General features: G+C 38.4%; 1 protein-coding gene across 1 annotated transcript in view; it reads right to left on the bottom strand.

The window, feature by feature from the left end:
• MTPN (myotrophin) overlaps positions 1–23407 on the bottom strand; it is a 59921-nt gene extending 36514 nt beyond the window's left edge. Inside the window, exon 1 of the mRNA XM_086689313.1 lies at positions 23045–23407. Within this exon, the coding sequence (XP_086545439.1) occupies positions 23045–23116 (72 nt within the window). The 5' untranslated portion in view covers positions 23117–23407. The remainder of the gene's footprint in view (positions 1–23044) is intronic.
• Positions 23408–24707: the final 1300 nt, after the last annotated feature.

The raw sequence follows: 24707 nt of genomic DNA, 5'->3' as shown, positions 1-24707 counted from the left end.
GTACCAGCAAATCAGAAAATACACCACTGCGGTTCCCAGGAGGGGAGAAGGAGGAGGTAAGCGGCACCTTAAGACGTCTAGTGCAGTGAAGTCTCGGGCACTTCACTCTCAGCATCCCAAAGGGTTTTTGTTTATAATGGTTATATCTATGGTTATTTATCAAGTTAGAAATTAAAGTAAAAAACTTAAAATATTTACTCATTCATTTAGAAATAACAAAAAGCAGCACATTGCATGTTAACGTAAATGAGATTTTTAAAAATAAAAAATAACTATATTCCTCCTCTCCTTCTCCCCCCAAAAAGTGAAGGGTGTACTACTGTATTACTTTTTTGGGGGGGGCGGGGAATCTTTTTAATGTTTGTTTTAATAGAGGGCAGCTGCCTTCTCATATCTGCTTCCACATTCAATTTGTTTTGACATATTGTTTTGGCCAAAATATATGATGAAAATTTGGCCTCTCACAGATATGTAGTTGAACAAGTAAAAAATTTAACATGCTTTTAACAACCTTTTCAGTTAATTATGGCTTTTCTCTAACACTACACCAAAACTCAACAAGTGGTAGTTTGTTAATTATTTACATTGTGGAAATCTGACACTGTATCAATGAATTTCATACTCTTACATTAAAACCATCAATTTACAATTTGAATGGATCTTTTATATATGCATGATTTTGTAATGTCATGCATTGGTCATTTAGAAAATATTGGTTTACTGAGTGATGTAGATCTTCCAAATGTTGACACATTTCTTTCTTCAATATCAAAACAATCATATTCATTGATGACACTTCCAATCTCATCAGTAAACTAAGTATTGGAAAGCTGTCAGGCTCTAGCTGGCAGATATAAATGTTCCAAAATTTGAATTTTCTTTTAAAGCTTGAATTTTACCACTGGCTATAAAAACTACTAGCTGTTTTCCTTGAATTGACAGGCTCACTAACTTCATTTTCAAGAAAATATTTGCCCGGACACCTGGGTGGCTCAGTCGGTTAAGCATCTGACTTCGGCTCAGGTCATGGTCTCGCGGTTTGTGAGTTCGAGTCTTGTGTCAGGCTCTGGGCTGACAGCTCAGAGCCCGGAGCCTGCTTCGGATTCTGTGTCTCGCTCTCTCTCTGCCCCTCCCCTGCTCACGCTCTGTCTCCTTCCGACTCAAAAATAAATAAAACGTTGAAAAAAAATTAAAAAAAAAGAAAATATGTGCCAAATACCCAAGGTCTGAATAACCAAATTAATAACTTGCAGGGTTTTGCTCCATAAAAAAGGCAACTAGGTCAGGTTATCTTTAAAGATAAAGAATGAATCTTGGATTTTGTTAAGTAACATTAACAAAAAGAAAGGCAAACAAAAATCCAAATAGAAGCTGCTACCTGAGCACACCTACAAACAAAATATGAGAAAGTGTGAAAAACATAAACAAATGGGCAAAAATATATCAGGCACACAGTCTAAAAAATTAATATTAATACAGGCGCCTGTGGTGGCTCAGTCAGTTAAGCGTCCGACTTCAGCTCGGGTCATGATCTCACGGTTTGTGGGTTCGAGTCCCACGTCTGGCTCTGTGCTGGCAGCTCGGAGCCTGGAGCCTGCTTCCGATTCTGTGTCTCCCTCTCTCTCTCTGCCTCTCCCCCACTTGTGCTCTGTCTCTCTCTCTCTCAAAAATAAATTTTAAAATGTAAAAAAAATTAATATACAACAAAGTTAAATTCAAGACAAAGGAAAGTATATGCAAAAAAGATGTCCATTCAACATTTTAAAAATGTTTGTTAGTCGTGAATCTACCTGAAGAATACCAAGAAAACAAGTGACAAAAATAGCATGGTAGCTCAGTCTTTGGTGGGTGAGGATATGGCAGGCGTGATTAATAATCACTATGATGGAATTAATATATACTGAACTTTGTGCTTTATGGAAACTACACCTTTAACTTCCACTGATTAACAAAACTTGATTATAACAGACCAAAGAAAACCTCAATACATTCCAAAGTTTAAACCATAGAGAACCTATGGTTCTCTAATCCCAATGCAATAAAAACTAAAAATTAATACTAAAAGCTTTAGTACAAACACAAACCAGGACCAAAAAAACCAAAGGAACAAACAAAAATAACATACAACCAAACCAACAGTAAATGTTCTAAATTACCGATGAAGCAAAGAAGAGCTTAATACTGGAATTACTATTTTGAAAATAAAGGTAAAAATATTAAATTATTATATTAAAGGTAAGAATATTACTTATGGATAGACCCAAAACCGTGGAAAACCACAGCTTTTGTGAAATGCTAGTTAAATTAATGTAAAATTACATGGCTTTTAAAAAATCTGTCAGTTATTGAGGTGCCTGGGTGGCTCTGTCAGTTAAATACCCAACTCTAGCGCCTGGGTGGCTCAGTCGGTTAAGCGTCCGACTTCGGCTCAGGTCACGATCTCGCGGTCCGTGAGTTCGAGCCCCACATTGGACTCTGTGCTGACAGCTCAGAGCCTGGAGCCTGCTTCGGATTCTGTGTCTCCCTCTCTCTCTGACCCTCCCCCGTTCATGCTCTGTCTCTCAAATCAATAAACATTAAAAAAAAAAAATTAAAAAAAAAATACCCAACTCTTGATTTCGGCTCAGATCATGATCTCATGGGTTCCTGAGATGACACCCTGTGCGTCCGGTTGCATGCTGACAGCACAGAGCCTGCTTGGGATTCTCTGTCTCCCTCGCTCTCTGTCCCTCCCCCACTGGTTCTCTCTCTCTCTCTCTCTCTCTCTCTCTCAAATAAATTTTTAAAAAGTCAGTATTTTGCTTCACACTGGACTTTGAAAACATTTATAATTTTACCACGATCTTGCAACAACAAAAATTCTAAGTACTAATTCTGATAACTTTCCATATTGGCTACAAGGTAATGACAATTTTTACAAATTTAAAAATCCATTTAAAAAAATGTACAGAAACCTCATCCAATCCACCTTGTTTCCAAAGAAAATTAATCTCACAACATCTGAATTCAAATTCAAAAGTCTATTTTTCTAGTTTTGTAAAAATCAATAATAAGACTTCATTTAACAATTTTAAGGAAAAAATCCAGTATTTATATGTACACACACACACACTCCATTATTTCCTTTAGAATAATTATTCACAAACCTACTCAAAATATATCCTTATAAAAAGCATGTGGAATGAACAAAAATTAAGGACAATGTACAACACTTTCAGGACTAACTGCAGAAATCTCCAAGCTTATTTTAAAAAATAAGTCTTAATATTTTTAGTCAAAGTCTAGGAGTCCAAGCAGGTGCTGAATTCATCTTTCATTTTAAGCAAACTGGCCAACTAATACCTGGTTTTGGAGGTACTCTAATAATTTGACGGGTTCCTCCTGAATAACAAATTATAAAAGAAACAGTGAGCAATGTTCTATGTCAAAGGTAAAGAAGTCTTATAATGACAAACTATTTTTTAATTATGAAGCTTGAAATGATTATTTACATGATTAAATCAAAGTGGACGGGCATCTCTTTTATTTGATCTCTTTAATTTTTGTATTACACCTGAGAAGCAGTTAAAAGCATTTATGAACACAGAACATCCCTAATGTACTGGGTGACAAGAGTTAAATCCCAAGACAGTGTCCCAGCTTCCCCCACCTCCACCCAGATCCAGACCCCTTTTCTGCCAGTTTGCTAATACCAAGATGAAGGTCAACTGGTTCACTGTCTCTGTTAACACTTTCCTTCCTGTTCAGAATGTGGACACTTCTTTTCCTGCCATTTAGATTCCAAATCTTGCCAGTGACTTTCAGCTCAAGCTGATACTCCTTAATCTGATCCTTGATTTCATCTTCTGGATAAAGAATAGCTACAAGCTCTTTCTATATAAACTCTTAGCATCATATGCACAGCTCTAGATCTTTTCTAAAACCTTCAAGCATTAAAGAGATTTTTCATTCACTAGCCATTTATTTGGTCATTTATTCAACAAATATTTATGAGTTCCCACTAAGAGCTAGACATCATTCTACATGGTAGAAACGTACAGAAGTGAACAAAAAAGACAAGTTCATGAGGTCAAGTAATGGCTGTCATTCACATAGCATGAGCTGTGCGGTCACCGTGGTTCTAAAACTTTCTCTTGACAACAGGTTTGTACTAAGTCACACAAAAACCGAAACTCCATTTCTCTATTCCCTCAGTCTTTCAAAAATACTCATCATATAATGGAATGAGTGGTTTATGGAATCCAACAGATCTAGAGACAAATCTTGGTCTGACATTTACTAGCCTGGTTACCCTGGGCACATTACTTAAATTTCTTCCATCTTCATTTACCGGTATTACCCATAAAAACCATGTTTCATGGTATCTTTTTAAAATCAAACGTTTATGAGAATTAAAAGAAAATGTAGACAAAGTACTCAGCAAATAACCTAATATTACATGGTGGCCATTAGAGTATCATTATGTTTATTTGTTGTTTTTTTAAAATATTTATTGAGAGAGAGAAGAGAGCACGTGGATACGCGCATGGGGGAGGGGAAGAGAGTGGGAGAGAGAATCTCAAACAGGCTACACACTGTCAGCGCAGAGCCCGATGCAGCGCTTGAATTCACGAACCACGAGATCATGACCTGAGCCAAAATCAAGAGTCGGACGCTTAACCAACTGAGCCACCCAGGCGCCGCTCATTATGTTTACTTGTAACACAGGGCAAGTATTAGTGCTTTATCTATATTCTAGGGATATTGTTATTCTAATCACTTACGTGGTCCAGAGAGTAAATTTCTTCTGGTGGGCTGCTAATACTACTTCACTTTAAGTATAGCTTTTGGAAGTTTAAGGCAAATAAGGGACAACAGGTTAGGTACAATGGTGAATAAAAAAATTTCAACGGGCTTTGTGATAGGAAGTGCTCAACTCTAACATCCACGGTCCAAACAGAGGAGTACAATTTACTTGGTGTAGTTTACTTAGTATTTCTATTTTTGTGCATGTCTCAATCTTGCTCTCACTAGATTCTTCCAGATTTTTTAAAAGTTTGCCTTATCTAGATAGTCTCCTAAATGGTTTTAATATGCAATAAAAACACATTTACAAATATGTATATACTGTTGAAAAGTTTCAGATGTCTTGTCTGTAATAGCAAACCTTTTATATGCTTTTCAGAAGTATGGTTTGGTGGAGATATTTACTAGATCCAGACCTTCTTTCAGGCCTCTACTACACGTTAGGTTCATTTGGATAATAAATATTCAGATTGAGATAACATTCTTTATAATATTTCCAAATGGAACGGTCATCTGACTCCTGCAGAGAACTTTTTTTAGGACTTTTTTCAGGGGAAAAGAAGCAAGTAATTTGCTTCCTTTGATCTCCAAGATATCTACATGTTGCTGCAACTGAGTTCTAAGGCATAAGCACATACTGTTCTGTCACAAGAAACCAGTGTCCTCAAAAACTACTTAACAGAGACTAGACTAAATTAGCATATGTGTGACTATTTTGTAGCACAGCATGTAAGTTAATACTGGAAACCTAACTGATAGAAGAATGCATAAAACTATTAAATTTAACAAATTCCATAATGTTGAGTCAATGTTCCCAGTAATCCAGTTACAGCTAAGTATTTATTATCTTTCCTCACTTGGAGTTCAGAATTTCCTTAAGACTATGGTATTTAGTATTTTTGTAATGACAGAGCCTTTAAGAAATTGGATGAATGCTATGGCCCCTCCTCCCACAATTATCCCTCTGTCTTCTCTCCCCTGCTCTTTGAGGTTAAAAGTTCTTGCCTTAGGATATAACTTTGCCAATAACATAACATAACATAACATAACATAACATAACATAACATAACATAACATAACATAACATAACATAACATAACATAAAAATCATGTATTACTGCACTGCTGACATTAATGGATAAAGAGAACCAGAGTTATAAATTACAACATAGCAATGGCTTCACATGTATAATTTACCATTGAGAGGCAAAGCAAATAAAAAAAAGGTGATTATATAAGTAGATGGCACAACAGAAAAGTAGGTCTGAGAAATATATAATCAACTTGCTCTTACTTCTACATATTTTCTTTAAAGTTAACAGAAGAAATCTGCCACACCAAATGCATCAAACTTTCAATATTATAAATATGAACTCATTTCAAAGTAATGAACAGTAATAATACCCATAATAATCATTTATTTAATGGGCACCTATTTAGTAAATATGTAATAATGCATCCACTGAAAACATTTTAAATTTGTTTTGAATAGCTTCTTATTACTAGTTAGTTAAAACCATTACTCAGATGATCCTGACCAAAGTGGTCACCTAAAAGCTACCAGGATCAGTCACCCCAGACATGTTACCTACTGAGGGTTATTTTCACTGACAAAATCACTACAAATAGTAGTAATGTTAAGAAACTTCAGGGGCGCCTGGGTGGCGCAGTCGGTTAAGCGTCTGACTTCAGCCAGGTCACGATCTCGCGGTCCGTGGGTTCGAGCCCCGCATCAGGCTCTGGGCTGATGGCTCAGAGCCTGGAGCCTGTTTCCGATTCTGTGTCTCCCTCTCTCTCTGCCCCTCCCCCGTTCATGCTCTGTCTCTCTCTGTCCCAAAAATAAATAAATGTTAAAAAAAAAAAAAAAAAAAAAAAAAAGAAACTTCAATGGTAATAATGCCTGATAATTTGGCACAATTTTTTTTTTAACAAAGAACCTGCTCATGGTAAAAAAACAAACAAAACACATATAACTTGTTTAAGGATGAGAACTACAAAATAAAGCAAAGCCCTGCGTTTTTATTTTTTGTTTTTTTTGTTTAAATAAGTTTGTTTATTCTGAGACAGAGTGCATTTGGGGGAGGGGCAGAGAGACGGGAAGAGAGAATCCCAAGCAGGATTCTCACTGTCATGCGGGGCTTGATCCCATGAATGGTGAGATCATGACCTGAGCCAAAATCAAGAGTCGGACGCTTAACTGACTGAGCTACCCAGGTGACCCAAAGTCCTGTGTTTTTAACATAGTTCATGTAAATAGCTATGTTTTTCTGTCTCTGGGATTCTTAATTTAGGACTATTCAAGGTTCTGGAATTATATGTTCAAATTATACATTCATGTTCATTAAGTTACTCGCCAGTATCACACAGAACTAATGAAAATCAAATAAAATATGAACCAGAGAAAAATTTAAATGCGAATGTAATGCGTAACTTTTTATTTTTGTAAGTATTTTTTTTTTAATTTTTTTTTCAACGTTTATTTATTTTTGGGACAGAGAGAGAGACAGAGCATGAATGGGGGAGGGGCAGAGAGAGAGGGAGACACAGAATCGGAAACAGGCTCCAGGCTCTGAGCCATCAGCCCAGAGCCTGACGCGGGGCTCGAACTCACAGACCGCGAGATCCTGACCTGGCTGAAGTCGGACGCTTAACCGACTGCGCCACCCAGGCGCCCCTGTAAGTATTTTTAACTAATAAAAGTGTTAAGCATTTACCTTCTTTACTAACAAAAAATGTTTTTAAATGAAGGTCCATGAAAGGTAAGGCCCCAAATTTTATGGTATGTTCCCTTATCTATATATTACAAGAACTTTGTTATTTTTTTTAAAGAGCGAGAAAGAGCGTGAACAGGGGCCAGGGGTTGGGGGGTGGGGGGAGGCAGAGAGAATCTTCAGCAGGCGTAAGCACAATCTATGCTCATTGTGGAGCCTGATGTAGGCTTTGATCCCACAACCCTGGGATCATGACCTGAGTCTGAGTTGGATGCTCAACCAACTGAGCCACCCAGGTGCCCCTACATAGAACTTTTAATGTAAGTTTGTTTTTTTTTTTTCAAGATGACTATTTCGGTCACTTAGTTTTATATAGTCGATTTACTTAATAAAAGCTCACTTTATTTTTCTTCTTTGGAGGTTTTTTTCTTTAATTTTTTGTTTTTAACATTTATTTATTTTTGAGAGTGAGCGAGCGGGAGAGGGGCAGAGAAAGCGGGAGACAGAGACTATGAAGTAGGCTCCAGGCAGAGGTGTCAGCACAGAGCCCGAAGTGGAGCTCGAACTCACGAACCATGAGATCATGACCTGAGCCGAAGTTGGACACTTAACCGACTGAGCCACCCAATTACCCCTCTTCTTTGGCAGGTTTTAAAGCCATTAGTCACACTTAGAAATTTTCCTATGGAAACAGTGAAGTATTAAAATTTTTACTGGTGGTATAAAATTGAAATTTTTACAAAATGCATGTATTTATATTTAGAAAGACTACCAAAATTTTAAAAATCCACTCAAAACATTATTACTAGTATCTCAATTTGGAAAAATTAATATGATCAAAAATTAGCCTCATTTTCAAGAAAACTAATTCATGGCTCCACAGCTGGAATTTATTCCTAAAATCTTAGGTAGCCAGGGAAATATCTTCTGTCAGGATCCCATGATTTACATTCCTAAAGTCTGTATCTGTAAATAAACCCATGATAGGAAAGGAGTGGGAGAAGGGAAGGAAAGGAGGGAGCAAGGGAGAAAGAAGGGGAAGAGTAATTCAATTCCTACAATTTTAAACGCAATCTCTACAGAAATCTATTGAGTGGGAAGGGGAGGGTGTACATATTTTCTTAAGATTTGTTTTTCTGTCACCATCGTACAGGAGTGACAACTTGAATTCATGTTATAGGTTTTATTCCTGACACAAACGCTTGTTTCACTGTTTTCCAGTACCATCAAAAATAACATAAAGGGGGGCGCCTGGGTGGGTCAGTGGGTTAAGCATTTGACTTCGGCTCAGGTCATGATCTCATGGTTTGTGAGTTCGAGCCCTGCGTTGGGCTCTGTGCTGACAGTTCAGGGCCCGGAGCCTTCTTTGGATTCTGTCTCCCTCTCTGTCGCTCCCCTCCTCACGCTCTGTGTCTCTGTCTCTCAAAAGATGAATGAACGTTAAAAAAAAAAAAAAAACTTAAAAAAAAATAAAGGAAAGATGACGTAACCCCTTAAAATTAATGTTATAATTTTTCCCATGAGCATACAGACTTAAAAAAACAAAAACAAAAAAAACTTCATAATCATTTTATCTAAGATGTGTCTTGTTCCTCATTTGTGTTTACTGATTTTGAATAAAAGATGGGGACCCTGTATGTCCAATTTTGGGTGTTTTCAGTTGTGAAAACTTGTATTTCTATTTATTGGTTCAAACTGTATGTTCTTCCCTATCTTTTGCTGGTTCCATCTCAATGCTTTACCTACTGTAATAATCTTCAATTTTCCCCCTATCTATTTCATTTGTAGCTCTGAAAAATTTCAATGCAAATGATGGGAAAAGAGTACTCTCCTGGATGGGTCAGATCAAATCCTGTCCTTCTACTTACGAGCTGTAGGATTTCAGGCAAGTTGCTTAATTTTCATTTCTCTAACTATAAAATGGAGATTAAGCCTACCTGGGTAGATGTGAGATTAAATTATATGCATATCTATATTAATTTATTATACAGGACCATACCTTGCACAGGGTAAGTACTCAAAGAGAAGGCATTCTGTTCCCATTCTTCCATTTCAAAAAAAATTTTTTTAATGTTTATTTTTGAGAGAGAGAGAGACAGACAGACAGAGAGAGAGAGAGACAGAGTGTGTGCGGGGAAGAGGCAGAAAGAGGGAGACACAGAATCCGAAGCAGGCTCCAGGCTCTGAACTGTCAGCACAGAGCCTGACGTGGGGCTTAAATTCACAAACAACAAGATCATGACCTGAGCTGAAGTTGGATGCTTAACCGACTGAACCACCCGGGTGCCCCATTATCGTCCGTTTTGAATTTGATGTTCTATAGCACTGATTCTCCTCTCTACTGCAATCAAATATGGCTACTTCTTGGCTCTTAAAGCAGTCTACTATTTTTATATAGTTGTAGAATTTAAACACATTTGTATAGTTGCTTTCTAAGTTTTATTTGTATGCCATGTTTTAAATAGGAAAATAATTTATTCAGAACCTATACAACTACCTTATTTGTTGTTTATCCTGTACAGCCTTTTAAATGAACCTACTGAAGAAAATGGATCCTCAGAAATATTCACTGTTGTTAAGTTCTATGCTTACTAAGCACTATAAGTGCTTAATGGTATCTGCTGAATGAATTATGTATGAACCAGTGAAAACTGTACTAACTAGCCTTCTCTTTCTCTTCCAGAGTTTGAAAATCAAGTGAGGTTGTGGGACTGGCATTAGGACTGGAGAGAGAATAATTCTGGAACACTCTGGTGAAGAATGACCTTTGATAACCGAAAAGATTATAGATTGTAGAATTCCCTTTCAGTTTAATGATTTAAATCAGTTCTTATCTGCATGTATATAAGCAATGATTCTTATTTTTCAGAATAATTCTAGGCCTCTTGCCTAAGCTTCAGATTTACTATTAAGACTCTGCTTTCTCTTTTAGAGAATTTCATTGAACTTTCTTTCTCATCCCCTTATCTACATGTGGCTTTTCCAAGTCTTGTTCTTCCTTCAATATCTTTACAGCAGAAAGATTTCTGAATCATATTTCCGGAAATGTTGAGCCCCAAAATAAGTGTTATGTTTGATCACACATGTTAATTACTTTAGATCTCAAAATCTTGAGGAGAAAGAAATAAAATTTAGTTTATTAGACAAGCCAGTTTTTGTAACTTCAGTGTTATACAGGGATGAGCAAACTCTGACCCATGGGTCAAATCCGGCCTGCTGCCTGGTTTTGTAAATAAAGTGTAACTGGAACAGAGACATGCTTATCTGCTTATATATCATCCATGGCTGCTTTTGCATAACTTCAGAGATAAATACTGATGATAGAGACTGTAGAGCTCACAAAACCTAAGACAGCCTTGGCCTAAGACTCCTCTTAGGAATGGATTTACATAAAAGCAACTCAAATAGCAGACATGCGCTATGCAGTTATAATCTGTTAGGTAATGCTATGCTGAATCTTACATTCAGTATCTCTTTTAAAAATGAGATAAAACATCTGAATTGGTTATTACTACAATCCCTACTTGCAGATGAGAAAGCTGAGGCTCATGGAATTAATCAACTTGGTCAAAGTTAGTACGTGGTAGGGTTGGCACTCAAACCCAGGTGTGCTGGAATGCAAAGTGAAAGTATAATTACTCTTCTAAAGAGAGCTTTAAAGTAAATAATAAAGGTGTTTTCCAAGGAATTGGTCTGCAGCTGGAAAGCTTTCAATTTTATTGGTTTGATGGTCCACGTGCTTTCATACTTTTTTAAGCAATGTGGCATTAAGTATAGATTTTAATATTTGTTCATTATTACCAGTGAAAAAGCAGTGATGCTGCTTATTCTTCACAAGAAAACAAGCATAAAACTACCTTCACTTTTACTCAGACTGTATGGTTTTAAAAATTCATCACTGAAATTCTAAAGTGATGGCCATGAGAGGTTACAAGCGGAAGGTGGTGTTATATCTAGGCAACTATCGTCACTATCATTGTATTCCACAACTATTGTAATAGTATGAAAAAGTTGGGCGGAACTTATTGAGTTTAAAACAAAGACTTTGAAAACAGCCATTTTCAAGAGAGGAAATGAAGGAACATCATTTATACGAAAAACAACTGTCACAAAGAGGAATATGGTAAAACAACTTTGGAAACAACAAAGCAAGGGTTAGTTCCTAGAATACCAATTCAACCCAAACTTAACTATACGGCAGAAAAGAGACAATGTGATAAATACTGGAAACACAAGATGATTTTTTATCTTCAAAAAGTTCACGGCATAATAATGGAGAATAGGCAGGTAAAAATTCATATGGGGCTCTTAATTACAAGCAGTGGAAAGCAATTCATAATGATGAACAGAAATGGAATGCATTAAACAAATAATAACATGGGGCGCCTGGGTGGCGCAGTCGGTTAAGCGTCCGACTTCAGCCAGGTCACGATCTCACGGTCCGTGAGTTTGAGCCCCGCGTCGGGCTCTGGGCTGATGGCTCAGAGCCTGGAGCCTGTTTCTGATTCTGTGTCTCCCTCTCTCTCTGCCCCTCCCCCGTTCATGCTCTGTCTCTCTCTGTCCCAAAAAAATAAATAAACGTTAAAAAAAAAAAAAAAAAAAAAATTAAAAAAAAAAAAAAGTATCTCTCAGAATTATTGTGAAGGTTGAAGAACCAAGCTGAGTAAACGTACAGCAATGAAAGAGGCTTAAAAACAAGAAATAAAACCAAAATGTTCAGAGAATCATCTGGGCACAGAAGAGAGGCCACAATGGACACAACACTACTTCTCTTTTTGAAATTGCAGGTTTTACTGCTGCCACTGCATCCGTTACAGTGCCCGAGTCTTTGTATCAGCTCCAGGTAAAAGCATCCAATTAGGGTTATGGATTATGGGCCCATTTCTTAAGTGCAGGCAGGAAGAAGCAAGTTATTTGTCCTTCTTGGCTTTTACTGTGGTAGGAGCCAAGTCTTGCATTTCACCAAGACTCCTACTATATAAGAAGGAAGGGCCTTCAAATTCTGGGAACCTCCACCCCTAAAAAGACAAAAGCCCCACTACAAACACTGCACCTTAAATCAAGATCTACACAATATTGGGGCGCCTGGGTGCCTCAGTCGGTTGAGCGTCCGACTTCGGCTCAGGTCATGATCTCACAGTTCGTGAGTTCGAGCCCCACGTCGGGCTCTGTGCTGACAGCTCAGAGCCTGGAGCCTGCTTCGGATTCTGCGTCTCCCTCTCTGTCTGCCCCTTCCCCGCTCATGCTGTCTCTCTCTGTGTCTCTCAAAAAATGAATAAACGTTAAAAAAAATTATAAAAAAAGATCTACACCATATTTTGCGGGGAGGTAATCTCTGAGTTCTCAAGTTTGAGAGGCACTATTCAATATCTAAATGGTAACAAGCGATTCACTCCTACACATGCACCTTTTTTTTTTAAACCAGTAAGACAAAAACTCTTTTGAACATTCAAAACTTAAAGACACGAGCAACAGTTCTACAGAACAAGATCTGAGTTTCTCAACCACTGTTTTTCAAATTCAAGTCTAGGGACTTGTCAGTCAAATCAGGAGCCCATAGCTCTCCGGTGTAAGAAACACTGCACTACAGCATAAACACAGTGAAAAAGTTCTATATTAGATATCTATATTCTATATTAGATACTATATCTATATTTGATACCACATTGGCATAAATGAGGAATTAACTGCACAGTGAATGCTATGCAGAACAAGAACTTAAAAATAAGCAGAAATTTACTAAGCAGATAGGGTAGGCAAAAAATATTCCATCAGACGTAATAAAGTATAAAGTACTTTATTATAAAATACCATAATATAGTGAAAAAAATCTATTCTGGTTCCAGAAAACTGCATTAAAATCCTAATACCTGTTAGCAGTATGATCTGGGTCAAGCCCTTTAACATCTAATTTTTCCTCCTCTACAAAATAAGGGAGGTGGACTAGACGGATATTTAAGTAGCTTTGCTTCTAAACATATTTATGGTCACTATCATGAGTAACAACGGCTTAACGTTTATTGGCTAACACTTCACCACATGCCAGGGAAAAAGGTACACAGTTTAAATATATCAAGAGGGTCTTATAAACATCCTCATTTTTTCCCAAGTGAGGAAACTCTGGTTCTGAGCAGTTAACTCATTCACTCAAAGTGATCCAGTTAGTTAAGAGAACCACAGCTAGAGGGTTTAATTCCAAAGCCATTAACATGATAGCTAAATCAACAATGAAATTCCAAATTCCCTAAGGAGAGTGTTTTAGCTTCTAAAACCCCCTTATTTGGATGCCTAAATTTTTCAGAAGGTCAAGAATTTAGACCTAAGTACCAAAATGTTCTTTATTTTATATAGTCAAATAGAAATCTTTCCAAAATATACACGTGTCCGATTTTTTAAATAAGAGAAAAGTGGACCGAATTTAAACTATTCATGAAGCTCACAGTTACATTCATACATATTCATTATTGTATGGGCCTCTAGAACTTTAAGGTAATATGACTCTTGGCCCTTCATTTTCTCGGGTCGGCTCATGTTTTTGTTTCTTCTCTCATTGCTTTCAGTAATCACAGCCCCTCTCCATCTCTGTAATGTTTTGTGGACTAAAAAAAGAAAAAAGAAAAGAGAAAAGAAATAAAAGAGAAGAAAAAAGAATAAGAAAAACCAACTGCCCAAGCTTATCAGAACTATTAATAAAGATACAGTTGCAAAAAAATTAATTTCAGTCGTATTTCTTACCGTAAGGTAGCCTTTGTGATAGTACCTATTAACTCTTAATTATCAATTCAGCTGTGATTTGATTGCCTAAACACAATTTCACTGTTACAAATACTTTGATATAGAATATTCCCATGCTGCATTATATCCTCTGATCTTAAGATAGTTCATAATGAATTAAAATCTAAAGCGTATGGTCTTTAGATTACATGACACCAGCATTCTAGGGAAAAAAATGTCTAATGCTTATGGAGACATAAGGGTTAAGTTTGAAGTCATTCAAAAAATGCTCCCATTTTCCCTGAGACAAAAGAAAAGGGAAAAAAATCTTAAAGGAACCTTTCTACAAAAATTCTAAAAAGGATATGAGGAAAATGGCTCTACTCCATACTAAATAATGAAGCTACAGTAACTAAAACAATTTAGTATGGAGCGAAATAGAGCAAGAAATCCAAACACATACTGGAATTCTGTTTATGATGAAGACAGTAGTTCAGATTATTAATTCAGGAACAAATTAAAAAATTACACAATAAATGGTACAGAAACAAACTGTCAGAAAAACACACAAATTACATTCCTGTTTTGTGGCTTACTTGAAAATAAATAACAGAAGTATCAACTGCCTAAAATGCCAAAAAAAAAAAAAAAAAGAAAAAAGGTCTAGAAGACCAAATTTATAATCTTATAAAGAAAGAGATCTCTGTAATAGAAAATATCCAAGTCACACAAGGGGAAAAAGTGAGATTTACCACATGAAAAGTAAAGACTGTTATAGAAAAAGAAAATGGATGAAGTCAAAAGACATACTGGAAAAAATATCTGCAAAACATATGATAAAAAACTAAATTCCTTAATTTATAAAGGGCTCATACAAATCAATAAAAAAAAGACCAACTACCTAACAGAAAACTGAACAAAAGAAATAAACAAGAAATTGGGGGAAAAGAACACAAATGCTAAAGATCTGATGTTGGATTTTCTTATTAAAGAAATGCAATTTGAAGCAACGTATCATTTCTCACCTATTCAAACAGCAAAAACTACAAAGTGTCATGATGGCCAGTGCTGCTGATGTTGTGAGAGAATAATTAGTCTTATGTGCTTACTGATTTGTGGCTAGGTTGATAAAACTTTCTCAGGAGGGTAATACAGATATAGCCTCAAAAGCTGTCAAGGTTTATACATAGGTAATCATGACAGCACTGTTTAATTACAAAAATAGGCCGGAAAAAATGCCTGCATTGAACACTAGTCAAATAAACTATGGTACATCGATGAAACAGAAAACAGAACGCTGTGTCCCACCGGAAAAAAGGAAAAAAAAAAAAAAAAAAAAAGAGAGAGGATGAATAAATTTTAATGTGGAACCTAAGATGAATTATTAAGGAATTAAAAAAAGCAAAGTGCAGAAGGTATGTATATACAGAATCGTTTTTTAAGTGGGGAAACAGATAAGTAAATTTCCAGTGCTTTTCTGCAATTAGGTGAAACTGTTAAGAATGGTTCACTTTGTTCAAAGAGACCTGGAAAGGGAGCCATAGCTGATGCATTTTTGAATCTGTTCCTGAATTAATTTCACTTTTTAAAGTTAACAGCAATTATCTAGATAGAATTATAGGTCAATTTTTGTCTTTTTTATGCTTTTCTGTCTTGAAAATACCTACTACAACCTATATTTTATTTTCTTTCTCAAGTCTATTTTTTGAGAGAGCGAGAGAGAGCGAGTAGGGGAGGGGCAGAGAGAGAGAGTCCCAAGCAGGCTCCAACCTGTCAACGCTGAGCTCCGTATGGGGCTCCAACTCTCAAGCTATGAGATCATGACCTGAGCTGAAATCAACAGTCACACAGTTAATGGACTGAGCCACCCAGGCACCTGACAAGCCATACTTTAAAGAAACCACCTGGGGAGGAGGAGTGAGCAATGAGAGACTTCGTCTCAATTTATTTTATTCAACACAGAGTTGTCTTTTAAAGGTCTTCCTTTGCATTAAAACAAAACGAAACAAAACAAACACCAGACTAATAGAAAAAAAAGTGTCTACACTAAACGTTCTATACCTTCTGGCAGCACCTATATTTATACAAGCTGATATATTTGCTTTCTGACGGAGTCACCAGCCCTGATGCAGAAAGGGCATACATAACACAGCAACAAATCTTTTCGATGTAAGAAACTGGCAATTTAAATTTTTTTTTTCAACGTTTATTTTTTATTTTTGGGACAGAGAGAGACAGAGCATGAACGGGGGAGGAGCAGAGAGAGAGGGAGACACAGAATCGGAAACAGGCTCCAGGCTCTGAGCCATCAGCCCAGAGCCTGATGCGGGGCTCGAACTCACGGACCGCGAGATCGTGACCTGGCTGAAGTCGGACGCTTAACCGACTGCGCCACCCAGGCGCCCCAAGAAACTGGCAATTTAAAAAAGGAATGGAGAAAAGGGAAACCACCTAAAATGAATAAATGCAAGACAGACTGAATTAGGACTGTTTTTAAATTGCCGATTTTATTAGGAAAGTGAAAAGCGATCCCAATAAGTCTTGGCAATTTCTCAAGAGTTGATACTTTTCTCAGGTTCAAGAGATCCTATCCTTTCAAAGAGTGCACAATTGTTGCTTTTAAAACCTACCAGGGTGTCAAAGGTAGATGTAATTAGAATGGGGGCCGGAGAAAGAAGGGAAACCACAGAGAAAGGGAAGTTACAGACCTGATGTATAGTATTTCACAGCAAGTGAAAAAGAAGCACATGTAAACAAGAGACTACATGTATGGGACCTGCTGGAGATTATAAGGGACAACTTATCAATACATCTCATAAGCATTCACCTCTATCTAGGACAGCTGGATCCTCAAAATCTACCAAAAAAGTCACCCCTAAGTAGTCTCAATGGATAATTACCATCCTGCTGTGATTATTTTTAACACTTGTATATTCAATAATATAGCATCTCCTGAGTTACCTAGCATTACTGAGAAATGGAGGTCAATGGCATGCTGAAGTATCACAGCAAGGAACTATGAAGTCAGAGTTCAAATCTCAGCTTCACTAGTCAAGAGCTTTATGACCTTGGGCAAGCTATTTAATCTTTGCTTCAGTCTCTTAGTCTCTAAAATGGAGGTTAGCAACATTAACTATGCTCATGGGTTGATGTGATAAGTAAATGAAATTATATGATGTGTAAGTGAAATTATACTTACACTTGGCATCACAGTGCTCAAACATACAAAATTTTAAGAACATACATTTTGAAAAAATTACAATGTGTTTAATTTATATGTATTTTAAAGTTTATTTATTTTGAAAGAGAGAAGGAGGGAGAGAGGGGAAGAGAGAGAGAGAGAGAGAAAGCGAGCAGGGGAGGGGCACAGACAGAGGGAGAGACAGAATCCCAAGCAAGCATTTCACTGTCAGCACAGACCTCGATGCGGGTCTTGAACTCATGAACTATGAGATCATGACCTGAGCAGGAATCAAGAGTCGGACATTTAATCAACTGAACCACCCAGACGCCCCTGCAGTCTGTTTAATTTAAACCACTGAAAAGAAATCTCAATACTTAACTTTTGTTTCTTAAAGCAAACAGACACAATTTAAGTTTTTCTGTACCACGCAGGATCATAATTACACATATAAATTGTTAAGACTGTGTGACTATGTGGGGCACCCGGTTGGCTCAGTCGGTGGAGCATCCACCTCTTGGTGGTATCAAAGTGGTGGGTTCAAGTAACACACTGGGTGTAGAAGAAACTTAAAAAAAAAAATCTTAAAAAAAAAACCCCAAAACTGTGTGACTATAAATACAAGTTTCCATAAGCTATCAAACTATCCATCTCTTTATAGATGTACACTGAGCAAAGATAGCCCCCAGTGAGATTTAAAGTTTATAAGAGATACTGTTTCTATGCTATTTCCAAACTGCTAAGTGTAGCCATTTTTCTATGTCATTATTCATAATCAGAGATAACTTGTGCCTACTTCTTATAAGCCCCTTTCTCTTTCTTAAGGTGCTGATGCTAAGCTACTCTGAGCTAAGACACCAGATAACCATTTCAGGGAAGACTGATACAGTGAGAAAAAAATATGGGCTGTAGAGTCAGACAGCTCTAGGTTTAAATCCCAGTTGTGCTACTTTGTGGCCTTGTTAAAGTTGCTTAACTTCTCTGAGGTTTCAATTTCCTCATCCTTAAAATGGGGATACTATTAGCTATATTGAAATGCTTTGGTAAAAAGCAAATGAAAATTTTGGTAAAGATCTTGCAGAGTTATCGTCTAGTACCTGGCAATATAAATCACTCTGTCAATGGTAATCAATAGCAATTATATTGCTAATGAAGTATGTTGAAACTGTAGCTAAGTTAAGACAAAGAATTTCTCAGAACATATGCTTTTAATGTGTGAAATTCCCTGGCACTGTACTGGAGATACAAAGATGAAAAAGAATATAATATCTAAGCTCCAGAGGCTCAGAGCCTAATTAAAGACAGACATGTAAACAAAGTCACAGCAATGTGGTAAGTGAAACAGTAAAAGAAGCAGTGTGCCATTTGAAATCAAATGTTTTTCTGGAAGAAGTGATATGTGCACTAAGAGGAGCTCACGAGGTTGGGGGTTAGGGATTGAGGTGAGCAGACCTGCTCAGCGAGGAAGAAAAGAGTGCATAGAAAGATGTACAAGTAAGAAACAGCTGGCAGGGTCTGGGGCAGAGGACCTGTAGACAGTGCTTGCAGAAAGGCAGGCCCCGGCCAGATCAGAGTGTACTTACGGAAGAGATGGCTTTTTAAAAAACTAATAATGGGGAATCATAAAAGTATTTTAAGAGCAGTGAAGGAGGTTGGCCGAAAAAGACAACATGCCCAGAATTCACGTGACAGAGAGATCCCCTCCCCTAAGATGTGCAAGTTGACGAGGAAAGAGAGGAACACTATAGTCAAGGAAAATACAGTCCAGGTGGGAAAGACACAGCAATTAATCTAAGGTCGTGATAAGAATGGAGAGTAAAGAATGGACGAGAGACTAAGAAGGTAGTCTTGATAACACGCAGAAATTTGGGAAGATCCCCCAATTTCTCATTTGGGGAAACGGCTGGGTCATGATGTCATTAGTCGAAATGGAGACAACAAAAATGAAAACAGTTTTGGAGAGGGCAATGTGGGGTCAATCGAATATATCTGAACAGAACTATCCATTAGAAAGTCTGGAGCTCAGGTGAGAGCAGAATGAAGTCCAATGGAAGAAATTAACACACAGGCAAAAATGGCAGACAAGGCAAGGGTAATGTCACCCAGAAGATGTATACAGATTGAAAATGGGGCTACGAGTATCTACTACTGCTGCTCATGATTATCTTACTTTCCGGCTTTCTCATTTTCCAAATGGACAAACCAAATTTTATGTGAGATGTTACTTACAGTTTTCAAACTTCTTTAAAAGTATGACAGTTTTCCCACACAAGTCTGCTGAATACAGATGCTTAAGTTTCCGGAGCACTGTGTCCAATTTCTTCACTATCAGGCCTGGCCTAGCAAAGTGCGTGGGACCTGAAAGGTGCCCACGAAAAACGAATGAACCAAGTATGGTCTTTAGGTCAGTCAAGAAGCCAAACTGTCTCAGACATTGTTTTAATGTTACAGATGAACATTTAATACGGATTAACCTAAAATCTTCTCTATATGCTGCTTTTTCCATTTAGAGAGAGATAATTTTCAATGGTCTGGGGACTCTGAACTTAGTTTTCAGAGTTCATGAACTCACCCCAAACCAGTAATTTATGGCTCTCCATATTTAGATTTCTGTATATAAGTCAGAAGCAGGTAGAAAAGTAAAATTACTGATTTTTTTAAATACTAGTTTTAAAGAGGGAGAATACTAAAATGCTTCACCTACAGGTCCATTCGTGTATACTAACTATGCGAGACATCTTCACAGGAGTAGAGAAGAATATTTTAAAGGTTCTTACTGCTTACAAGGAAAACTAGAGGACTCCAAACGGTGCTTTATGTACTTTCTTTGCAGTCACTTAGATAAATGCACATTATGTAAGTTCAGAGTGTCATAATGAGTAGAGTACCATAAACTGGCGGATGAAAAAGATGAGTCAATGAGTAAGCAGGGAAGACGGCTGCAGAACAGAAGAAACTATGTTATAAGCACCTGAGAGTGTGAAGAGACACCTGAAGGGAGCTCAGTCAGTAAAAACTGGAGTGCCGGTTTTTGGCGGTTTCGGTTTTTGTTATTTTTCATTAACAAAACAAACGGAATTCTAAGAGACTCAAATTACTCAATAAAACTAAGGAAAAAGCTGTTCGTAGGACTATAAGACAGTCAAACCTTTTCGGATAAACCAGTTAATACTTCCTTTTCTGTGAATGTCTAGTTTTCCTCTCATGCACATCTTTTTTTTTAATGTTTGTTTGTTTATTTATTTATTTAGAGAGCGCACAAGCAAGGCAAAGGCAGAGAGAGAGAGAGAGAGAGAGAGAGAGAGAGAGAGAGAGAGAGGATCCCAAGTAGGCTCCATGCTGTCAGTGCAGAGCCTGCTGCAGGGCTCGATCCCACAACCTGTGAGATCAGGACCTGAGCAGATACCAAGAGTCGATGCTTAACCAACTGAGCCACACAGGCACCCCTCATGCACATCTCTTTTGATGAGAATAGGCAGTGTGGTAGTAATAGGGAAAAAACAAAATTAAACTCAACACAATGACCTGATTCCAAAACAAACCAACAAAAATCAATCCATCATTATTTTAACGTGAGTGTTTTTGCGTAACTGAGGACTGTGGGTGTAACTCATCTGCCTGAGGTAGACCTTGGGAATGCCCCACTAGAAATCTTGGCGTTATATGCTTTCACAATTACATTTTATATAGGGAGGCTGCATGCAGCAGTTAAAGAGCCTAAGTTTTGGAGCCAGCAGTCCAGTTCTGGCTTCATTTGTTATCTCTGCAACTTTGGACTTTTGTCTTACGTACTCTGCATTTCTGTAAAACAGGACTAATAAAAGTATTTCACAAGGCTCACAAGAATGATATAAAATAATGTACCAGGAAAACACCACATAAATGGTGTTGGTTCTGCAGGTGTAAGCTCCCTTACTACTTACCAACTTTGTATACTTCAAGTTAACCAAATAACCTAGCTCCTTCCATAACAGAAAAACAAGAGCCCACTCAACTTCCCGAGTACTGTGGCGTCCCATCACTGAAAAATGTACCAGGCATTGAAGTGTCTCAGTAATTTCTTCCTTTAAATTTTTTTTTTTAATGTTTATTTATTTTTGAGACAGAGCATGGACGGGGGAGGGTCAAAGAGAGAGGGAGACACAGAATCTGCAACAGGCTCCAGGCTCTGAGCTGTCAACACAGAGACCGACGCGGGGCTCAAACCCACAGACCGCGAGATCATGACCTGAGCCGAAGTCGGCCGCTTAACCGACTGAGCCACCCAGGCGCCCCAGTAATTTCTTCCTTTAAACTTTGTATTGAAACATCCCGTAAGTTAGGTTTCAGACTATCACTAGCTGAGAGGGCGGTGAGAAGGCGTCCTACAAATCCACTGCAAATAGCTAAACACATGATCTGCAAGCAGAAAGTCTAAATTGTAATGGTATTTATTAAACAGAGTAAAGACCAGCAGCAGCTTGCCTTGCACAATCCTGCAAGTTTTAAGAAACTCTGCTTCTGCTTAGTTGCTTCCTAACAGATCTCTGGAGGCAAAGCAGCACATCGGTGGGCATATCCTTTGAAGAACTAAAATCCAGAACCAGTTCTCACACTCTTAGAAGGTGAGTCAGATGCCCCCCACGGCTATGTCCTAAAGTTACACTTTTTAGAAGATGTCCTCCAAGGTTATGTCTTAAGGTTACACTTTGGGGATTTTTTTTTTTTTTTAACATTACCACTGAATTAAACAAAACAAAAAACACGTAAGTACTCTCCTAATTACAAAAGGCACAGTTCTGGGGTCCAGAAGCAGGTCGGCCTGGAATGTTACCACTCCACCACCATGCAGATTCAATTTTGCATTTTGAGTGTAGGTTTGAGATGAGCTTTCCTCATCATGATCCTACCCCCAAATATACTGTGAATGAACGGCACACTATTTATTACACGTTTAGGCATTTCACTTCAGATGGGATCAAGGATCAACATGGAGTAACTGAAGTCAACGTGCCTGCTGGAAAACTATTCTGTATCTTAAACACCCCCCGGCGCTAATGGACAACGTTACCACTTGAAGCAAGGATGTATGTGTTGTAGTGTGGGAGACGAAAAAGGCCACACCCAAAGCGAAGGCTTCACAGTGAAGTGATACCAAGTTTCAGAATTGTAACCATTGCTATTTTCGGCACTCTTTTTTCACGGTCAATGACTACTTTGAATTCTTAACCGGCTCAAAGTTCAAGAAGACGTTCCTCTGATTCATTCAGCAACCGGCAGGTCCAAGATGGAGAATTACCCCATTCAAAGCAAGGTTTAAGTAACTCAGGCATAGAAGAGGGCCAGACTCAAGTGACCAGGGCTCAGAAGGGACCCTAACAGAGGGTGACCACTCCTCCCCTCCCCCCAGGGAGGCAGGCAGACAAGAGCCTGACTGAACCACCGAGCAGTTACCTGGCACGGAACGCGACCGCGTCATCAGGACCCCTTCCCTCAATATAGACGCTCCCGGACTCCCTTCTCTCCTCGGTGCCACCTCCAACCCGGCTGGTTCTTCTCCCCCCCACCCCCCGCCGCCCCCACCCCCGCCAACCCAGCTCGCGTCAGCTTCCTCAGCCCCATCCATCGGCATCCCACCTCCGTGCTCTCGCGTACTCCACTCGTCGCCGCTTACCTTGGCCACATAGTCTTTCACCTCATCCAAGTCTCCGTTTTTCAGGGCCCACATGAACTCCTTGTCGCACATCACTGCAGCGGGGCGGGCCGCTCGGCCGGGCAGAAGACGAGGAGGCGGTGGTAGCAGCAAGCGGATACCGCGGGGCGAGAGGGAGACAGGGCCGCGCGGAGCCGAAGGGAAGAGAAGGCGGGAAAGGCTGCCAGGCGGGCGAGGCAGTTGGCCGCGGCGACCGTTGGGGCGGGAGATAGAAAGTTCTTTTGCGGCCACCGGGCCCAGCAGAGCAGGTTCCGCCTGGCCGAAGAGAAGCAAGAGCGCTTACACTTCCGGTTCACTCCCAGCTAGGATCCTCCCCCAACTTCCTCTTCCTCTTCCCTTCGGCGGAACGCCCCGCTCTCGACCCCGCCCCGACGGCGCGCAGCGGAGCGCTCCACGGGCGCAGGCGCAGTGGCTAGGCAGGCTGGTTGACGGGGTCGGGAGTGGGCGGGACTGAAAGGCCAGCGTATGAGGCCGCAGGCGGGGAGGGCAGCGAGTGGAGGGGCGGTTGGGGTATTTCAGGTGGAACCAGGACGTTTCTGCACACTACACGTGGGAAGAACTTTTTCTTTAAAACACAACCTTGGAGGGCATCTTGCTCACCTTCTAAAAGTGTGCAGTAGGAATGTTTGATTTGAATTCCTTCCCTTTTCACCCCCCTCCTTCCCCCTGCCTTCCTTGCCACCCTTCCTCTTTTTCCTTTCCTTCCTTTCTTGTTCCTTCCCTTTCTTTCTCCACTATCAAGCATCCCTTGGGCTCCTCCTCCATGCCAGATTCTGCTAGGCACGGAGGATATAATAAAAAAAAGATGCAATAAGTTTATTTCCAGGACTAAGAATTCAGTTTGGTGCCATGGGCCAGAGCACACCCAACTGTCCCGTATAATTTGTGTTTTTAAAATTTTCTGTTTGTTTTCAGTGGATTGAAGCTTCAGGACTATTCTAGTGAATCCGGTTCTACTCTTCCTAGAGTTTGGGTGTAATACCTTGGGGCACAGAATCCAAGTGAATTGTGCCCCAACACTGATGACCCAGACATGCACACATGAACAAAGATTCAATAAAAACTTACTGGAACTATTTATATATATATATATATATATATATATATATATATATATATATATATTTATTTATTTATTTATTTATATATATGTGTATACGTATATATATATTATATACCTTATATATTTATATATAAATATATATACATATGTATACACATATATAAATATATAAGGTATATAATATATATGTATATACATATATATGTATACACATATTTATATATATATACATTTATATATAACTATATATGTGTATACATATATATACATACAAATATGTGTGTATATATACACATATATATGTATACACATATTTATATATACATTTATATATATAACTATACATATATATGTGTAACTATATATATTGTAACTATATATAGTTATATATAAATGTATATATATAAATAGTTATAAATGTATATATATATCAAGTCTATTATTTACAACCCACTATATAAAGAAGGCAAACTACAATGTTTACCATATAGTAATACTCAGATTATAGCCTCTGGAAATAGATTGCTTAGTTTTGAATACAGGATCCAACCCTTACTAATT

This window comes from Puma concolor, chromosome A2, assembly GCF_028749965.1.
Source record: "Puma concolor isolate L17-30 chromosome A2, mPumCon1.1.hap2, whole genome shotgun sequence".
Lineage (NCBI taxonomy): Eukaryota > Metazoa > Chordata > Mammalia > Carnivora > Felidae > Puma > Puma concolor.
Note: the sequence above shows the minus strand (reverse complement) of the source record. Positions and strands in the feature narration are given on the sequence as shown.